Raw genomic sequence first — 21,103 nt, 5'->3', positions numbered from 1 at the left:
ATAATAAATAAAATAATGATAATTTTTCAGTATATTTAACTTTTTTTTATTTTTCAAAAATCTGACAGCAACAAATTTATAGTTACTTGATACTTCTACTAAATTGTAAATACAGTCCTGAATAGACTGTATTGATACACTGCTTGAACCGTATTTATACACAATAGTACTTCATCAACTGACTGCGGCAACCGTGTTGATCAGCACAGGCATGAAACAGCCGTACCAGAAACCATACTACTTTTATAACCAGCCGCAGTGAAAAGGTTAAGGAATAAAACAAAATTTAACAAAATACATGTTTATTATAAATATTTAAGAACTATTCAATTCTTCCAATAGTGAAGAACATTTTTCCTTTAAGGTATTAACAGCTTCTCTAAAAATGGCATCTGGCTGCATAGCTCCCACCGATTCAATTGTAACTGTAACAGAATAGATATATCAATGCTCTGGTTAACTTTGTAAATGCATTTGTACACTCTTAGGTTAAACTCTACATGCATTGGCTGTGCAATAGTTAAAAAAATAATCTAGAAACATACTAACATATAAAATGGTCTTGAATCTTCGTCATAACTACAGCATCTTTAAGGTCATCATATCTAAAAACATTTCTACTACCAGTATCATATCTAGCATTATTGACAACAGCAATTTTCCGCCCATCTTTTTTGTTTCTGATCCCTATTACTCCAGGAGAAAAGCAGCTTTGAAGTTTGTAAGCAGCATCGCCTGTTACTTCCCTCACTAATTTTATGTCAGGCATCAGTCTGTAAAATGCAGTGGCTAAAAATTAAAAAAAAATAGTTTATGAACAATACAAATTTAAAAACAATAATATATACCATGAAATAAACGAATTATATTGAAATTAAGACAATGATTAATTAAACAAATCAAAAATAGAATCAGTGATACATATACGAATAATACTGAAATCAGTAAAATTTCATAGACACAATAAAGTTAATGTTTGTTAAACAAACACAAAATGTTCCCAAAGATTAGATGTTCAACACGCGACACAATCCGCGATTGTTTGTTTAGTTATACCCCTTTCAGATCCGCCCTGTTGCCCTGTATACCCATAGGAGGTTCTCTTAGGATGAACTATGTCAGTAATGAGAACTTCCGTACCCAGTCTTTGTTACACAGGCTTTGCAATTAGTACTTTGCTTGAGAATACACAGCACAGCAAAAGGGGAAATATTTAAATTATCATATTTTGTGGCATCTTCTAAAGTATATCATTACTTACCTACAGGTGAAAACTTTGCATGATCTCTACCAACTCCTTTAACAGCTACTAATTTTAAATCTAACTCATGTCCAGGTCGCATTTTTGCTATAAGAATATCAGTTTCGATGGGCCCCACATCTGCCTCTTTGAACCTCTCTTTCTGATTTCCAACTGGTACCCATTTTATATGTTTTGAATATACTGGAAATATTTGTAAACATTAAATAAACAATAAAATAGTCAACCTTAATTACAAAATAAAATTTGTCAACATTATATACACAATAAAATAGCTAAAGTATTCTGTTGATACAGAACTCTATTCTACAGAATGGAAGTTCGAAATTTGGATCTGTCAGCATGTAATTCTTTAGGAGGAATTTTTTCTGGCTGTGACTAGATTTACAGACACAGGATTTTATTGTACCAACAAGTGTATCATTGTTTGATCACTCCAGATGAGTTTAGTATGTAGCATTGTCAGTGACAACAGATCCTACAGATAAAATAAGGATTAACTATTCTTTCAGCCATTTTTCTTAATTTTCAATATTTATAACATCCTGATAATCTCCCAACTTGACACATGATGTAAAAATCAGAAGGGTATGAAGCCCATCCACCTTGTACGATAACCAACCTACTTCCTTTTGAAATTTTTTTGAACAATTCTTTACCACTATCATCTGACCACTGTTCAGTGTATTGAAATGTTGCCTATCCTGATTCCCAGACAGTATATAAATCAGGTTGGCTATCTTGACATTTGAAGTAGTAATAAAATGGTTGTCATTCTGTGTTGCATGTGAAAATATGTTTCATTCTCTCTCATTTATTAAACCTATTTAACACTCTCGCCGCCAAGTGTAACATTAATGTGCACTCTGTATTGACACATGTGTAACATTAATGTACACTTACAGCGTTTCACTTTAACAAAATAATATAGTTTTGGCGCACGACGAAAAAAATTTAAAATATCATTGGCGGCGAGAGTGTTAATTGTACTCTGCAATCTTCTCCAAAACAGTTTAGTGTGTCCTGCATGTACATAGATTTCATCAACATATAAACCTGGCATTTCACTTCTTTACTATTTAAGATTGTCTAAATAGACATAGAGCAAAAATGATATTTTAATTTTAATTAATAAATATCAAATATCTTTCGTTTTCTTCCATTTAAATCCAAAATCTTTTACAATCCTGTAAAGAGAACTTACACTTCCAGTCTACTGCCATTTCTACAAAAGCTTCAGTGATACACAACATCTTTCAGTCTCATGAAAATCTCTATTGATAAAAAAATTGGAATAAAAATGTTTGTCAAGAAAAAATCTTTCCATTTTTACTTGAGAATTTAAACTTTTTTAACTGAGCAGTAAAATGCAATAATAAGGATCCTCTTGGCGTATATACTATTCCATTATGTACTATATACTCTTGTGAAACTCTGTGTCTGCTCTATGTGAAATCATGCCATTCAATATAATGTTAACTCTTATGTACATACTCTCTTCTTCAAATTCTTATTTCACATACTTACCATTATTATTTTTATACATATCTTCCTCTCTTGATGAATCCTTCTTGTTGGCTTCTTTATTGTAACTACATTTGATCTTAAGTTCATATTCTAAGGAATCATTTTCATTTGAAGCTGCTGAACCTAAAACATTAAAAATTTAAGTACTTAACTTCTTTTTTTGTTTACTATTTATAATCCCTAGAAATAATCGAATAAAAATACAAAATAACAATATCAAGTTATAAGAAAAGTCATTGTTATGACTTTTCTTGATGAAACTATTTGTTATCAGATCATACGGACAAACAAAATAATTCAAAAATCACCTTGATATGCCAATTTCATGCTCCAGTCATTTATTCTGACAAAAAACTATAGCCATCTTTATGAAATATCTCAAAATTTAAAAGAACCTGATTTTCAAAGAAGAGAAGAAAAATAGTTGGAAGGCTAAAATCCTTTTAACAGATAATTAATGATATAAAAAATATATTTTTTTTATAAATGAATTTCACTTTGTATCAAAAGATATAAATAAAAATATACTATTATAGAATTCTTTAAATAAAATCTGCAAACTTGAAAATATTTAAATAACTAAAATTTCTCAGTGGAGTATACATAATATATTGCTATCTTGCTCACTCACAGTCCAGAGACAAAGTACAACTCGCTTTATGTTTTATATATAATAAGAATAATAGCTTACTATCTTCTTTGAAGTCAAATAACCTTGCGTCAGCTTTTAATGGAATTAATCCCAACCTATGGGCTAAAACTTCATCTTGAATTATGGAAGTATTATTGTGAATATAAACTTTCTCAATAGCCATGCTTGGAACATCACTTAACATTAATCTGCGGAATGTATTTGCTAGAAAGGGATGAATGCCAATCATATCAAACTCCATTTCATAGTTTTCATTTCTAACTATGACTATTCTGAATTTCTTCTTAAAATTTTTGACTGAAAAAACTTCATTAAGAACTGTTGGAGCTGTAGGTAAGTTCTAAAATAAGGGAAAGGAATTAAAGTGTGATAACCAAAGTAAATTTTACTGTATTTGATACTGATATTGTATGAATTTACATGATTACACTACAGTGTTAATATTGGCCTTGGTCAGTAATTATTTCTCCTTGGCAGCAAGTAATTATAGTTGTTTATAGCTCACTGATAATGTCGCAGTTCCGACGAAATGATAGGAAGAAATAATTCCAAACCTATAAACCTCGAAAACAATATAAAAATATAAAATATGGAATCTTAAAGAGTTCCTACATTCCTAAAAGACATATTAGCAAGTACAAAATCAGATACAAAAACTTAAAGGTAATACACACTTTGGATGTTTTATATTCTTCCAATATAACACGAGGCTTTTCATCATTCACAGAATTCATTTTTATGTAGATTATTCCTAATTCCAAATAACAATAACAACTCAAATGGTTTTCTAAACCCTAACTCTAACCCAACTTTTCACAACGCGACAATGACAAATGACAATAGGAACACCATGGACGTATTTATACGTCAATGTTTGTACGTTCATGACTTCATGAGCAACTCAAACAGTATTCTTCATGGGCGTTTTTTAGTTACATGAATATATTTCTCTAATTTATTATTATATTAATTAAAAATATATTACACTTTTACATTGCTCTCAATGTCACACGATTTGTCTCTTTGAACTCGCGAGCTCGCTAATTGTTCCCCAACAAGAGGTCTACTCCAAAATTCTACTCCATTTAGTATTCTCAAAAACTACTCCATTTAGTAGTTATCTCTCTGATGGAGTCTTTTTCCCGATTTTTCTTTGTATATTCGGAATTTCTAGGCTCTCATAAATTTGCATGTCTACGATATTCTTCTATCAAGATACTGATTTCGTCTTTGGACCATTCCATAATAACAATAACAAATAACGATAAATAACAATAAAAAACGGCACGGTATACCCCCAAACTATAAAATTTTACATCATAGATACCATAGACACAGAATAAATAAAAATTGTCCCGCTAATAACCCTAGGGGTTGATGCGGTAAAAAAAAAAAAAAATTGTTTATTAATAACAAATTGTTTATTATTCTTTGTCATAGACGTATAAATACTGAGTATGCCGAGTATGTATGGTTTGTGATGCCACAGCAACAAGCAGTGACGGACGACGACACCCGACAACATCTTTTGCGTTTGTTCAATCTGTCCCTCTCTAGCGCATTGAAACACCCCATTCGCTCTCTCCCAACTAAAAAGAGACGCTGCTCTACTTACTTGATGTAAGATATAGACACAACTAATACAAGAACCTAAAGAAAGATGGTTTGGTCACTTCAGATATATGTAAGCTGAAGCTGGGTCACTTATCTATTATACGTCATTGATCTCTTAGCTCTACAGACTCTATCCAATGTTGCCACACTTGTAAAAGTATAGTTTTTGTCAAAAATTACAAATGTGAATTTATTTTTAATTCCCTGGATTTAAGCACATTTCCCTTGCATGAAACTTGTCGTGTTTCAACGAATAACAACCAAGTAGGCAGGCAATTGAATTTGTAATTTATATTTTTTAAATAAACATTAAAAAATAAGAAAAACAATTTATGTCAACAGTCAAAAGTCAGAATCATCTGTTGTTCGGTGACAATGGCAAATTAAAATTAGGTGACAAACAGCAGCTTAGCGACTGAGTAGCCAAGTAATGGTATCAATTTTTTCAAATTATTTTGAGAATACATCAATTTTAGATGTAATTCAAGTTTATTGCAATAGTGTTATTTTATACTTATCAGATTTTTTTGAAGTTGCCCGTGACAAAAAAGTATTTACCTATTTGGAAATTGTCGGAAATATATTTGACGATTTTCAGTGGAAATTCTTACAGATTATATGGGGATTAATACTGTTTAATCTTATATCGATTCTCATCGTTTGGAAATATTTCGGTGAATCAATTTGCGAGCGGTTCATGTCTAATCGTAAGTATTCAACCTTATATATAATTTTCCAAGTTGGATTATCTAGAGTGATTAACCAAATTTTCCTTATTTATACAGTGCCTTAATCTACCGAAGATTACCATTTTGTTTAACTCTTAACTAGTTTAGTCTGTATGAAGACGCCATACAGAATAAAAATTACTGTGTTCATTCCATCTTATGTTCCATGTGTATGGAGGAATAAGAACATACTTGACACTAAAATTTGGTTTGTGTAATAAAATTGGCCATCTAAAATAAATAATTGGTGTTAAAAAGAAGTTCTTTCTTTACATTGACTTGATTAATGCCAATGAAATATTAGGATTAAAGCTTCTTGTTTTCAATCCACTTCGAATTAACTCCGTTTACATTTTCTTAAAATTACCTAAAAACTTTTCTTAATACCTACCCAATCAACTATTTATTGGTGAAAGAAGGATTACTCTAAACTTATCTTCTATTTAATTGAAAGAATGACTGAATTTATGAATATGATTTGAAGGTGTATTGTTGAAATAATGACTGACATATGAACTAGTATGGGATTGCGTGTGTGCCCTAAATAAGCTAGGAGACTGTAGCTTGGGTACCGGGGCACAACGGTTATGAGGACAATGAAAAAGCAGATGAAATGGCCAAACAAGGCTCATCAATGCCATTCATTGGATCGGAACCATTCTGCGGCGTTGCAAAGTCAGTAACAAGAAAGGCTACAAGGAAGTAGGTAGCTCATAAATCTCTGGAATAGTGGAGGAATTCACCAGGACAAAGACAGGCGAAACAGTTCATTACAGAACATTTGCCAAAATTTACGGCAGACCTAATAAGCAAAGACAGGAAAACAGTCAAAGCTGTGCAGATTCTGTCAAGCTGAAGAAGAAACAGTAGAGCACATTTTACGCAAATGTGCAATTCTTTGCATTGGGAGAAGAAAATCCACCAGCAAATAGCTACATGGAAGGTACAGTCTCAAAGCTACTAGACTTTATAAAAAGGGTCAGGCTAGAGAATGTTATCTAGGACTAGAGAACCACAATAGATTTGAAAAGGTAGTAGTGGAATAGGCCAAAAGGCCACCTCTCTAAATCTAATCTAATCTAGAGGTATGAACTAGTCATATTAAAAATGGTAATATCTTATAGTTTAGGTTTAAATATACTTCACACTATACTTAACTTAATTTTCCTTTCACATTGGATTCTAAGTTGTTATTTAATTCTACTTATTTCATTATCAAATCTCAACTTAACTAGATGGTGATAATAATAATGGTATTTCTAAACAATTACTGGGTCAACTTTATTTTTACTAATATTATTCAAATGGTAATTTAAAATGTTCTTAACTGTATATTTTTGTATTAATTTTGGTAAGATTAGGTTAAGTTGACCTAATAATTCCTCAAGAGTTACTACATTAATATGATTAGCCATCAAAACAAGAAGATATACTTACCCATTTAAGAAGAAAACAAAAATTTGAAAAAGCTATGAATTCGGCAGTTAAAGTAGCTGTCCTGATTGCATGATATTTATGTTACATGATTTTAGGTTCTGTGAGTAGAAAATTGATGTAAGATAAAAAATAATTTGTGGATAATGTTGTATATTTGCAAAGAACTAAATATAGATAGATAGAAGTATATTAAACAGTAACAATACAAAAGTATTGTAAATTATGTCTTTGTAAGAAACCTCATCTGAAATTTCTATGTTACTTTTTTTGGAGAGTACAAACTTCATCAACATATTACTCATCATATTTTAAGTCTTTGTGTTTTGTCTGTTGTTAAAACTTATAAGTGAAATGAACCAGTTGAGTATATAGTTAAGGCAAACTTTGTTATGTTCCAAAAGTGAATACAATTGACAGTTTACATTATACCAATCTTAACTTCCTGTAAATGACAAGGTGCTAATATTTAAAATTTGTTTAGTTGATATCAATATTTTAACATCTGTTACTTATAAAAATTATATATTATTCTTTAAACCTGTTGTCGTTAATTAATATTATATTTTTTGACAGCTACACTACGAGAAATTGAAGAGCTTAAAGCCAGTGTTTCAAAGTTAAAACTCCCAAAGGAACACACACCAAGAATATAAAATTCCTACATATTAATATGGCAGAGAAAATAAAGAAATTCTTCGCCAAGAAAAAGGCAGATGCTAGGTTTAAACTTGCTGGTCCAGGACATAAATTAAGTGACTCCTCATCGACTGCATCCAATCAGAGTAAGCCAAGTAAGGGCGCATATGTGCCACCTAAAGTTGAGCCTACTGAAGCAGCGAGACAAGCTGCTGAAGCTGCATTGGTTCGATTACAGGGACAGAGGAAAGACACAGCTTTCAATACATCGTTTGCAGCAATTCAAGCTAAAGTAAGAAGAGAACTGGAGGCAGAAACTAAAAATCAAAACCAACCGCAAGTTCCTGGTTCACCTACAAAGAGTACAGATGAATATGAGTTTTCCCACCACTTAGCTGTGAAAGGTACTTATTTTTCTTAATTAATATGCATATAGAATAATAATGTATCGAATTCTAGGTGTATATTTCAAGTGTCCGTTAATTAGTGATGAAGTGTTGCCCAAGGAAGAATGGAAGGTGAAAATAAAAGAATTTTTGTTTAATACATTGGAGGAGGAAAGAGGAATGACATCTGTACTGATTATATATTCTTGCAATTACAACAGATCTAAGGTAGGTACTATTAATTAAGTAATTTATTTTATTTATTACTTTTAAGTAATACTTTTTTTTTCCATATAAAGGTTTTTAATGTATACTGGAAAGGAGATGTTATTATTTGTTGATGTTTTTAAAAGCATACTTCTCAAATCTACTTTCATTGATAAATCCTCCAGTTGACTCATCAAGCTGAATAGAAAAAAGAACACAACAAATGGTATATGAAATACTACACCACTTGTTGACCTTCATTCTCACTAATGAGCAGACCATTGAAGTCTCTGAAGTTAAACGAATTCTGAGATCAGTGCCTCTTTGAACAGTTGGTAGAATTCATGGTTATACCTGCATCTCCATACTCCGTTTTCGTTAATAGGTCGAAATATCTTCCTTAGGATGTTCTATCTAGGAAATCTATTAATATGTTGTGAACATCAATGTCGTATTCCCACAATTTGTTTATTTATTGTGAATAACTCGACAATTATAGATCTTTCTTGATGAAAAATGGTTTGATATTCCTCGGCAATATTTTTAGTTAATTTTGGGTCCGTTTATTGACAATGTAAGTAAAAAAGAAAAAAATTGAAGTACATAATCTCATATTTTATGTGAAGAATCATCGGAAGCATTTCGTCTTTTATTTGAAGTTCCTTCAGCGTTTCAAGGTATTTTCATTATCATTGTTAGTATCTTCTTTAAATTTGCCATGTTAAAATTGGCACTCTATTCATATTTTATAAAAGCTACAGGCTGAAAGCCATTTATACATACTATATTACACCTACGTATTAAATATTTGCGTGGAAAAATAATTAAGTTATTCCAAATCATTCGAGGTATGTCCCTTAACTGTCACACTAAACGGAGTGCGATTCACCAATGGGCAAACAGTCTTCACCGAGAGAATTATTACAACCTGCATCTCACAAACCCTATTCCTTTACTTCCTGCTGTAACCAAATGTAAGCAGCCACTCTTTTGCGCTAATAATGTCTGAGTTGTGCCAATTGATTGATCTCATATTTACAACAATATACATTTCATTTTTTACTGCCTTAATTAACTTACTTAAGCACTATTATTTATCTAAAAACTCGAGGCGAGAGGAAGTTACATTTTTATTCTACCATAAATATATTTCCAACTGTATAACAAATAGTATAATTTCTTATTTTAATTGGCGGAAATCTCCTATTTTCCATAAATAATTTTGCCTCCTTCGTATAACTGGAATATTGGTATTGTCTAAAAATAGAAAAATTAACATGTACATCTGACCTTGTATATTAATCAAAGATAATATTTGGAAGCTTATCTTGAACCTTTTAGGATTTCCTTACATTAATTAGTTAAATGTTTCATATGATGCAAACAAAAATATTCTTATATAAATATAAATATTTGCTCTCATTGGTTGTTACAGGCAATGGGGTGAATACTCTCTTATCTGTGACATATATTTTTTAATTATAATTTGATTTTGACCTGATGTTTTAAAATATATAAACAGAAAACGACATATGAAAAGACATTAGGCCATCGATCACACATCACACGAAAACAAGCCAAAACAAATTGAAAATAAATAATTATAAAAATTTTGATTGAATCCAATTCAATTCAGTTTCATTCAATTCGATTTAATTCAATTCTATTCCATTTGATTATTATTCTATTCTATAAGTTATTAAACATTTTATAGAATATTTTTAAGCACAATTGTAGTTTGTATATCGTTCTATATAACTTATTAGATTGATTAATTATTTACTGTTCTCTAAGTAAAATTCGTGAAAGTCAAGGATCCTTGAAATTATTTTATCAATATTTTGTTGATTTACCGTAAGAATTTATATTAACTTATCGATTTTTTGCTTATTGCTTATAGACTAGGCGGGATCTGTAGAAATTCAGACCATAATGGACATTTTCCATAGGAAGCTATTTTTTTGCTGGAATCTCTTCAGGATGTGCCCAATATCGATAATCACGATGTGCGCCAGTCGCAAACCATCTGCTAAATTTTTTATTTAACAAAATCTGAAAACAATTGAAAATTTCCCATTTTTTTGCTCCTATTTTCGTTTATAATTCGGAAAATATTAATCGTAGAGAAAAAATTATAAGAAGTTAAAAGTTTCGTTATTCAATTTTACACAATATTTCGTTAGTTAGAAATTGAAAATTTAATGTTTATTGTTGAAAAAATAGCAATCATTGGAAAAAACAGTACAAAAAATGAAGTTAATCCTTTAAATGTTTTCGACATTCTAAACTTGACTTACAAGCTCCATATTCCGCCTAGAAAAACCTTTTAATATGTTTAAGACGTGTGCTAAATTTTGTTAAGATCGGTCGGATAGGTTTTGCATAATAATTTTGCAATCCAGCCTACTGGAAAAAAAATCGCAAATTTTCAAATTTATAGTAGGCCCTAAATAAGGCTCTCAGATAGTTGCAAATTTTTTTACATATAAAGGAAGGCTCAAACTTTCAAACGCTTTTTGTAAAATTCAAATCGGTTCACTAGGAGAGCCTAGAAAATTTTTAAAAGTTTTAAATATTTTTTAGGCTGATAAACAAGTTGAATAACTTTACGAGCTTTAAACATCTCAATTTCAAAATTTATACACTTAAAGAACATTAAAAGACGCTTCTTTAAAAAAAAAGATACATTCGGCTTACTGGTTGCCGAGATATTGAAGGTCAAAGTTGGCATACATTTGCCGTGTAACCATAAGTGATAGAGGGCTCGTTTTTAAACAAATACCCTCGTCTTGTCAAGTACTTTTTATATGAAAAGTTTTACGTAATGAGCTTCATGGCAACATCCATAAAAAAGACAAATAAAAAACCGTTTTGCGTAAAATCTCGCTCGGAATGCATGAGAGGTGGTGGTGGGAGACATTCACTCGAAATGTGAATCGGCGAGTATCTAGTAGGAGACCATCAGTTTAATTTCGGCTGTTGAAATAAAAACATATAGTATAGTGAAGTGCTCCACTACTTCAATGTATAAATTGCAAGCTCAAAAAAATGCAATTACTTGTTTAACATACAATTGTTTATTGCAAATTTCCCAATTTGCATTAAAAAATGGTATTTGAAAATATGATATTTAAAATCCTTGTCGTCCGAGACATCGATTCAAAAAAAAAGAGCAAAATTGGTTAACAAGAAGCCGAGATAATGCAATTTTTAGCGCGCGCTATGATTTTGAACTCGCCGATTCACATTTTGAGTGAATGTCCCCCACCACTACCTCTCATGCATTCCGAGCGACATTTTACGCGAAAACGGTTTTTTATTTGTCTTTTTTATGAATGTATGCCAACTTTGACCTTCAATATCTCTGCAACCAGTAAGCCGAATGTATCTTTTTTTTAAAGAAGCGTCTTTTAATGTCCTTTAAGTGTATAAATTTTGAAATTGATATGTTTAAAGCTCGTAAAGTTATTCAATTTGTTTATAAGCCTAAAAAATCTTTAAAACTTTAAAAAAATTTCTAGGCTCTCCTAGTGAACCGATTTGAATTTTACAAAAAGCGTTTGAAAGTTTGAGCCTTCCTTTATGTGTAAAAAAATTTGCAACTATCTGAGGACCTTATTTAGGGCCTACTATAAATTTGAAAATTTGCGATTTTTTTCCAGTAGGCTGGATTGCAAAATTATTATGCAAAACCTATCCGACCGATCTTAACAAAATTTAGCACACGTCTTAAACATATTAAAAGGTTTTTCTAGGCGGAATATGGAGCTTGTAAGTCAAGTTTAGAATGTCGAAAACATTTAAAGGATTAACTTCATTTTTTTGTACTGTTTTTTCCAATGATTGCTATTTTTTCAACAATAAACATTAAATTTTCAATTTCTAACTAACGAAATATTGTGTAAAATTGAATAACGAAACTTTTAACTTCTTATAATTTTTTCTCTACGATCAATATTTTCCGAATTATAAACGAAAATAGGAGCAAAAAAATGAGAAATTTTCAATTGTTTTCAGATTTTGTTAAATTAAAAAATTTAGCACAGGGTTTGCGACTGGCGCATATCGTGATTATCGATATTGGGCACATTCTGAAGGGATTCCAGCGAAAAAATAGCTTCCTATGGAAAATGTCCAATCCAAAACAGATCCCGCCTAGACTTTTATTTTGATATCTAAATCTTTATTTATTTTTTGTGAATATTCTTACAATGGTTTTATTAAAAAAAAAATAGTAGTTATCTTTACGTCATTATACAAAAACATTTAATATTGATTTTTACCGCTTACGATAACCCGATGAGCGTCCATCATGTTTTAAAAAACGGATTAGGGATGCGCGTACGACAAAGTGTCGGACAATCTTCTTGAGTACCGTTCACAATTATTTCTTCATGCTTTTTTGAAAATTCTTTTGGAGTAAATAAATGTTGAAAAGAAGAGGCGACCAGAAGCATCCCTGTCTTACTCCTGTTTTAATATTAAGAGCCTGTGATTCCAAACCGTTGACTAAAACTGATGTTTGATTCCAATACAAATTTAGCAATTATGCGAACGTCTGTATCATCCAAGCCAATGTCTCTTAGAACTTAGATCAATATAGATGTCATAATATAGTGCTTAACACGATCAAATGTCTTTTGGAAGTCAATAAAACAACAGTACATGTCTAGAGACATCTTAGACCAGACTTAGAAAAACAGATTCTACGTACGGATTTTTCCTTCTAGACCATAAGTTATGATAATTAATCGAGCTAGAAATAATCAAGAAGTCACAAGTTTAACAATAAACAGAGCAGTGGGAAAGTTATGCTACCTAGGATCTATAATAACAAATAATGGCGGGAATAAAGAAGAAATAAGACGACGAGTAACAATGGCTAGGTCAGTTAGGAAAGTTAAGAGAAGAAGCTTACGGAAATTACAATTCTGTGTAAAAAAATTTGTTCCAATATACCTTCAAACTTGTCTCAAATAAAGTTTAGAAATAAAAAAAACATTTACTTCGTTATAAGTGTTGTATTATTAAAAAATTCATCATTGAATCTTTTTAGGTAACCGATTGTGTGAATGTTTTAATAAGATATCTAGACAACATAATAGCCAATCCAGACGAAACCAAATTCCATAAAATTAGATGTTCAAATGCCACTTTTTGTGATAAAGTAATACCTATTTTGGGTGCCCTAGATTTTCTACATGCAGCCGGTTTCAGAGACCAGAAAATCGATCATAACGGCACAGAGGAGAACTTTTTGGTGTGGTCGGTGGAAAACATTGATGGCTTAGAAACATTGCAGGTAAGTTCATAATACTTGAAATATTACATTGAATGTGGACTCCAAGCGTTTCAAAACTCTAAAAGAACTCTTGTGTTTGATAGTTTTTACGAGATACTCTAAAGGCCGAAGAAAGGGTAGAACTCGAGATCGATAGAAATATTCAAGTATTGTCGCCAGCTCAAGCAGCAGAAAGGAATGAACTGCCTCAAGATTTCTTTGCGATGACAGCTGAAGAACTGAAGAAGGAGAGACAACAGAGGTGTGTATTGATTTTAGTTTTTGTTTTCAATAACTGTGGTCATTTCAGCTTAACAGCCTTCTTAAGTTTGTAATTTGTAATTAACTTTTGTCACTTCTCTATTATAAATTTCGTACTGATTGTAAGATGTAAAAATATGTAAACATGACCAGGCTATTATACAGTGTGTCCGTAAAGTATGGAATAATTTCAATTCTTTGCTTTTCACTCAAATTAATTTCTACTTAAAATTAATTCTAAGCAATAATACAGAACTTTCAGGAATTAATACAATTATTGTACTACTTAATTGTTATTGAACGTTACTAAAAATAATTAAAGTTTACCAAAAACTAGAAGTAGGCTACTTTTTTGCAATTGATAATAAATAATTTATTTTCTAAGCGCATATCTTTCAAATTATATCCATCAGACCCGAGTATTATACTTTTTGAAATCAGCTCATTTTTATCGATCTAAAAATGTCCTAAACTACAGGGTGTTACATTTAAAAAAGAGCCGATGACGTCATCACTGTAATTTGTATCACGTTGTATAATGAAATTTTATTGTAAAATGTAGAACATTAAATTTAAAAATCGACGTGTTTGAGATTTATTTAAAAAGGCTTTTCATTTAGAAAATATCGAATTTATTCCATACTTTACGGACACACTGTATAATGTATTATTGTTATTTAAGTCAAATTAAGTTCCTTATTTTCCTAATTTTAAGGTCGGAACAGTTAGAGAAACAACTACAATTGCGAACTAAAGCCATGCGTGAAAAGGATGAAATTCGGGAAATTAAAAAATACAAATTTTGTCTAATTCGGATAAGATTTCCAGATGGTTTGTTCCTACAGGTTGGTATATATACTAATTAGTATGCTTGTTGGTTGGATGTTACAATATTTACCCTTCACCTATTTTTTATAGTAACTTAGTGATGTAAGTCACAAAGGCGGGCAGACGCCATTTTGTAAAATATTTTAAACTGGATCATATGGCAAGTTATATCTTAATTGAAAGTTTTTGTATATTCTGTCAACTAAACGCAGTCCCAACTGTCTAGTAAATTTAGTATTTATTTTTAAAAAATTTTCTTCGACTGGAAGTGGTTGGAAGTTACTAGACAACCAAGCACACGCGTTTATAGCCAATATTATTTGTCACTTAAATTAAAAAATTATTCGTAGGCAGTTATTAAAAAATAAATAAAACTGCGTCAATTAAAACAAAGGTTTAAATGTTTATTTTTGAAAATTGTTTATACAGGGTGTTTCAAAAAAAGGTAACCCCGTCTCTAGGGTAGGTAAAAAACTGAAAAATAATTGGGGTTTGCTTAGTAAAAAATTTTTGTAACGCCATCCGTTTTCAAGATACAGGGCGTTGAAGAAAAAAAAATGTTACGCATTTTTTACGATTTTGCCCAAACTACTGGCAACATTGTAATGAAATTTTATACGAATATGTTTTGGAAGCTGATACATCCCATGAATTTGTTTTTATATCTGATTCTCATATAGTGCGCTAGTTACACGGATCATACTAAGTATTAGTCAATATAACTTTTTTTAAGAGTTTAATTAATAATCAAAATTTCAAGTAAACTTAAACATCATTCAATTTTACACGAAAAAGGTACTCTTGGTAAAAATCGATACTGTGTACCGTTTTCGGAATATTTTTATTTGATAATTATGAAGTAATAATTGATGCTGGTATAAAATAGTTAGTAATTAAACAAAACTCACAAGAAGAAAATTAAATTAATGACTAAGAACATAAAATAAAATTCAATTACAGTTAGTGTTCAAAATGCCCTCCGTTTTCGCGAATACACAAGACTATTCTTTTTTCTAAAGATTCCATTAACCTTCTAAACGGTAGGGGATCAGCTATGATGTCATTAAATTGACGTTGAATTCTTTCTTCAAATTCTTGGCGTGAATTTACCTCTGTAGCATAGACTTTTTCCCTAATATACGACCAAACTGCGTAGTCCAAAGGGTTAAAATCGCATGAACGAGGAGGCCAATGAATCGGAGTTTCTGCACCTCGACCAATCCATCAATTCGGAAAATGATTACTCAACCAATTACGACACCTCCCATCAAAGTGTGGTGGAGCTCCATCGTGCATAAAAAATAAAGATCTTTGCTCGTGTAACGTTAAATCTTCTAATATCTCGAATAAGGAATTGTTTAAAAAATCAAGATACATATCACCATTTAAATTTCCAGGTAGAATATGACCCTATTAATTTGTTACCTAAAGTTGCTGCCCAAACATTAACTTTAAATGAGTGTTGGTAATGTGGTACCCTTTTGACTCGTGGATTCTCATCACACTAGTAGTGTGCATTATGGGAGTTAAACATACCTTGTCGCGTAAAGGTGGCCTCGTCCGTAAAAAGAATGCATTTTAAAAAATTTGGATTGTGGGCTGTCCTTTGTTGCAATGTTTCACAAAAATCCACTTTAACCGGTAGATCATCTGGCAAGAGCTCTTGGACTTGTCTGTAATGATAAGGATGTAATTGCTGTTCTTTCAGTATCCGAAAAGTACTTGAAGAAGAAGTATTTGTTTGTCTTGCTATATTCCTTACGCTAACTGTTGGATCTTGATCAAGTAAATTTAAAATATTATTTTCTTTATTAATTGTTCTTGGTCTACCAGAATTTATTTTATTTGGTCTCACATTCCCAGTTTCTCGACAACGTCGTTCAATGACTCTAAATGTTTTTTTACTTGGTAAGTGTCTTCTAGGAAACTTTTCTGCATAACGTGTCTCAGCCGCACTAGAACATCTTAACATTCGCCTTAGACGACGAGGTACAATAGAATGGCCAGCTTTGTCACCGGACCTTATACCATTAGATTTTTTTCTGTGGGGATACTTGAAATCTAAAGTTTACGCTGCAGCACCCGACAATATTGACATTTTGAAACAACGAATTGTTGAAGAATGTAGAGCAATTTCCCATGACACATTTGAACTAGTACGGCAAGAGTATAGAAATAGGATGCATTATTGTCAGGAAGTAGATGGAGCACATTCTACAGTTACTATAAGAACTGGTTCTTAAATATTTATTAATTAAAGGAGAAGCTACAATTTTAGTATTTATTTAATATATTCGTCAAAATGAGCTTAAACTCAAACAAAATTATTATGACTGAATAGTTATTTTCAATACCTTTCAAACGAGGTATCACTTGCCATAAAGTCCCATTTAAAATTATCTGTCACAGTGGCGCTGTAACGTCATCTGTCACTATTGCGTCACCTGTTTAGAAGCCTACGTCTGTGTATTACCTCCCTCCAAATTTCACTATTATAACAATAACCGTTCAAAAGATACGAGGGGGAACGGACTTTTGACTAGCACTGTATATATTTATAATATATATTTTACAGGTAGTTGCATATCGCACGCCTCTGATGTGACGGTATGCAAAATATTAAAAATTTAATGAATTTATTGATTCATTTTGACAGACATAATGTAAAATGCTTATAAATATAATGATTTTCCTTATCGTTTTAGGGAACCTTTTCAGTGTATGAAAAATTCTCTGAAGTTCTTGAATTCGTCAAAGAAAACTTGGAACATGAAGGTTTGCCCTTTGTCCTGTCCCTTTCCACAGGTCATCGACTAGAAGAAAGTGACAAAGACACCGCTTTAATGGATCTCCGTCTAGTTCCTGCTACGATTCTTCTATTCCAATGGGACCCCTCTATAGAAAATGATCTGAAAGCTGCAGGGGGGAATACCGCTTATTTAAAACCAGAAGTCATGTTGTTGGTTCAGTCATTATAAAATTCTTATTACTAATTTATGCCTAATTAAAGAGTTGAATGTTAAATGATTCAACAATTATTGATAATGTACAAATTGTTGAATTTTAGAGTGTATCTGTAATGTTGATGCTTAAGTATATTTTTTGTGATATAAATATTCTAACAGCCTTTAATTATTATCCGTCATATAAATCAAGTCACTGTATTCTTTTTTCGATTATACATATTTTTACTATTATAAGTTACAGCAATAAAATGTATTTTTTATTAATGAAAAATATGTTGAATTGGAAGTTCGCTGGACATACCATAAGACAGAAGGAATAAGATGATTATACACTGGAGACCATATAGTTACAGAGAGTTAGAAAAAGAGGAAGGCCACAAATGAGATGGTCAGATGACTTGAAGAAACACGCAGGCCCGAAGTGGATACAAACTACCTACAATAGAGAGACGTGGAAGAAGGAAGAGGAGGCCTATGTCCAAAATTGGACAGCAAGGGCTGTATAGATAGATCTTCTTCTTCTTAAAGTGCCTATCCGTTCCGGATGTTGGCGATCATCACGGCTATCTTTACTTTATTTATTGCAGCGCGGAACAGTTCAGTGGTAGTCGTGTTATACCACTTTCGTAAATTTTGAAGCCAGGAAATGCGTCTTCTTCCCGGTCCTCTCTTACCATTTACTTTCCCTTGGAGAATCAGCTGGAGAAGGCCGTAACGTTCTGGATTTCTCATTACATGTCCTAGATATTCCAACTTTTTAGTTTTGACAGTCATGAGAATTTCACATTCTTTCCCCATTCTACGCAGGACCTCCACATTAGTAACTCTGTCAACCCAGGATATACGTAAGATGCGCCTATAACACCACATTTCGAAAGCTTCGAGCCGATTCATAGATGCAACAGTCAGTGTCCATGCTTCCATTCCGTAGAGCAGAACTGTGAATATGTAGCAGTTCAATAGACGGCATTTTGTTTTTAATGATATGTCTCGACTGTTGAAAATGGTTCTCATTCTAACGAATGCTGCTTTTGCTTTTATTATTCGCTGTTTAATTTCTGTTGAGTGGTCCCATTGGCTATTTAAATTGGTGCCTAGATATGTATATTGCTCGACTCTTTCGATATTCTGTTGGTTGATTGTAAGATGAGCGTTTAGTATTGGTTTTTTACTAATTGTCATAAATTTGGTTTTCTTTATGTTAAGAGCTAGTCCCGTATCTGTTGCTGACTTCTGTTATGCGATTTGTTAATATCTGTAAGTCATTCAGATTATCGGCAAAAACTATAGTGTCATCTGCATATCTAATGTTATTCAACCATTCACCGTTTATTAGTATTCCCTTTCGCACAACCGTCTAAAGCTCCTTAAATACCCATTCAGAATAAATGTTGAACAACAATGGAGACAAAATACAGCCCTGTCGTACTCCACGTTCTATTGCAATTTTATCAGTTAACTGGTCTTCTATTTTGATTTTGCCGTTTGATTGTAGTAAATGTTTCTGATAATTCTAAGATCTTTGTTGTCAATTCCAATTTCTTGCATTAGAGTCATTAATTTGTCATGTTTTACTCTGTCAAATGCCTTCTGGTAATCTATAAAGCATACGTATATGTCACAATTCACATCCCTGCATCTCTGAAATAGCACCTGTACAGCAAAAAGGGCCTCCGTGTTCCCAGAGCATCACGAAATCCGAATTGTGTTCTTGTTAGTTATTCCTCACATTTTGTATATATTCTTTTGTGAATGACCTTTAGAAATGTTTTAAGTAAATGGCTCATAAGGCTTATAATTCTATAGTCTTCGCACTTTCTCGCATTGGGTTTTTTTGGAAGATTTATAAAAGTTGAAACTAACCACTCTTGGGGAACCACGCCTGTATTATATATACTGTTAAATATATTTGTCAACCATTTTATGCCATCATAGCCCATAAGTTTTAAGAATTCTGAGTGAAAATTATCAGGGCCTACTGCTTTACCATCTTTGTGCTTTTGATGGCATATTTTACTTCTTCGACTGTAAATGGTGGTCCAGATTCGCAATTGGTGTTTGTTGTAATACCAATGTTACTTCGTATATCTTCAAAAGTTTTTTCTACGTATTTAATCCAAATATCTCTTTTATGCTCTATTTCCAGTACTATGTTTCCCTGATTATCTGTCAGGAATCCAGTGTTCTTGTATTTATATAAGCCTGCCGCTTCTTTAATCTTTTTATGGAGGTTAAATGATTCATGTTTTTGTTGTAATGACTCTATCTCTGTACACTTCGAGCTAAACCAATTTTCTTTTGCTATTTTAATAGCCCTTTTTATTTCGTTATTTATGTTGTAGTAATTCTTATTATCTTTAGCGTTTCTCTGTCTTCCATCATACATAGAATCTCCTCCGTCATCAATTCCTTTTATTTGTTCTTTCAGGTTTTAAGTATTTCTCTGTTATTTCTTGACTTACTTTGTGCAAATTTTCTAGTTCTACATCTGTGTTATCTGTTTCTGTATGGGCCCATGGTTTTTCTGTACGAGCCCACGTTTTTTCTTTTATGCGTTTTTGTACCTTTTCCTTTACTGTTTTATTTTTCAGTGGTATAGATAGATAGATGTTGAATTAACCCTTATCCGGGGCAATACATTTTACTTACGGAACCGAGCAACTAGGGTCCGTTGGACTCACCATTGTTCTTTAATGTACTATTTATATTTACCCATATATTTCTAATATTCTTTTTTGATTTTTTTATTAAAGTTAAATTAAATTGTCTAGATTAAAAAAAAGGTGCTACTATAGTATGCGGTCTTCTTCTTGCAGTACCGTCTCCTATCGGAGGTTGGCTACCATCACAGCAATCTTCACTTTGTTGGCTGCAGCTCTGAACAACTGTATTGAACTGCACCCATACCACTCCCTTAAATTTCGCAACCAGGAAATCCTCCTACGTCCCACATTTCTCTTTCCCGAGATTTTCCTTGGATTATGAGTCTAAGCAGAGAGTACTTTTCTCCTCTCATGTGGCCCAAATATTCCAGTTTTTTCGTTTTTATAGTTTTTATGACTTCGCATTCCTTCCCCATCTTCAGCAGAACATCTTGATTGTTACTCTTTCTGTCCATGGTATTATCCACATTCTCCTGTAACACCACATCTCGAATGCCTCAATGTTTTTGATGTTTATCTTTTTTAGTGTCCTGGCTGCATAGGAACTTTTTCATTTTGACAAACGATTGTCTCGCTATCTCTATTCGTCTCTTGATTTCTCTTGTCTGGTCATTAGTATCAGTGAAGCAAACCCCTAAATATTTGTAGGACGTAAC

At 32.0% G+C, this 21,103-nt stretch overlaps 2 protein-coding genes across 2 annotated transcripts; one reads left to right on the top strand and one right to left on the bottom strand.

The window, feature by feature from the left end:
• Positions 1-285: 285 nt before the first annotated feature.
• On the bottom strand, positions 286-4,259 carry Polr1C (RNA polymerase I and III subunit C). The gene is made up of 6 exons (XM_072541363.1): positions 4,115-4,259; positions 3,480-3,780; positions 2,789-2,911; positions 1,262-1,444; positions 550-789; positions 286-425 (listed from the first exon to the last, which is right to left on the bottom strand). Exons 1-6 carry the CDS (start codon positions 4,172-4,174, stop codon positions 316-318), a joined length of 1,017 nt encoding a protein of 338 aa, XP_072397464.1. The 5' UTR covers positions 4,175-4,259; the 3' UTR covers positions 286-315.
• Positions 4,260-5,620: 1,361 nt separating this feature from the next.
• On the top strand, positions 5,621-18,572 carry LOC140449210 (UBX domain-containing protein 6-like). Its single transcript, XM_072542379.1, has 7 exons — positions 5,621-5,761; positions 7,793-8,259; positions 8,315-8,469; positions 13,505-13,750; positions 13,834-13,991; positions 14,706-14,835; positions 17,524-18,572. The coding sequence occupies exons 2-7, from the start codon at positions 7,890-7,892 to the stop codon at positions 17,794-17,796; spliced, it is 1,332 nt and encodes a 443-aa protein (XP_072398480.1). The 5' UTR covers positions 5,621-5,761; positions 7,793-7,889; the 3' UTR covers positions 17,797-18,572.
• The last annotated feature ends 2,531 nt before the right edge of the window (positions 18,573-21,103 follow it).

Source organism: Diabrotica undecimpunctata, chromosome 8 (genome assembly GCF_040954645.1).
Source record: "Diabrotica undecimpunctata isolate CICGRU chromosome 8, icDiaUnde3, whole genome shotgun sequence".
Taxonomy (NCBI): domain Eukaryota; kingdom Metazoa; phylum Arthropoda; class Insecta; order Coleoptera; family Chrysomelidae; genus Diabrotica; species Diabrotica undecimpunctata.
Note: the sequence above shows the minus strand (reverse complement) of the source record. Positions and strands in the feature narration are given on the sequence as shown.

Bases quoted from the DNA above. Each gene is read 5' to 3' on its own strand.
- LOC140449210 (XM_072542379.1), top strand. From the start codon at position 7,890: ATGGCAGAGAAAATAAAGAAATTCTTCGCCAAGAAAAAGGCAGATGCT. The intron at 8,470-13,504 runs GTAGGTACTATT...GAATCTTTTTAG, and splicing joins GCAATTACAACAGATCTAAG to GTAACCGATTGTGTGAATGT. The intron at 14,836-17,523 runs GTTGGTATATAT...TTATCGTTTTAG, and splicing joins CAGATGGTTTGTTCCTACAG to GGAACCTTTTCAGTGTATGA.
- Polr1C (XM_072541363.1), bottom strand. From the start codon at position 4,174: ATGAATTCTGTGAATGATGAAAAGCCTCGTGTTATATTGGAAGAATAT. The intron at 3,781-4,114 runs GTGTGTATTACC...CCCTTATTTTAG, and splicing joins AAGAATATAAAACATCCAAA to AACTTACCTACAGCTCCAAC. The intron at 426-549 runs GTTAGTATGTTT...ATTCTGTTACAG, and splicing joins GATTCAAGACCATTTTATAT to TTACAATTGAATCGGTGGGA.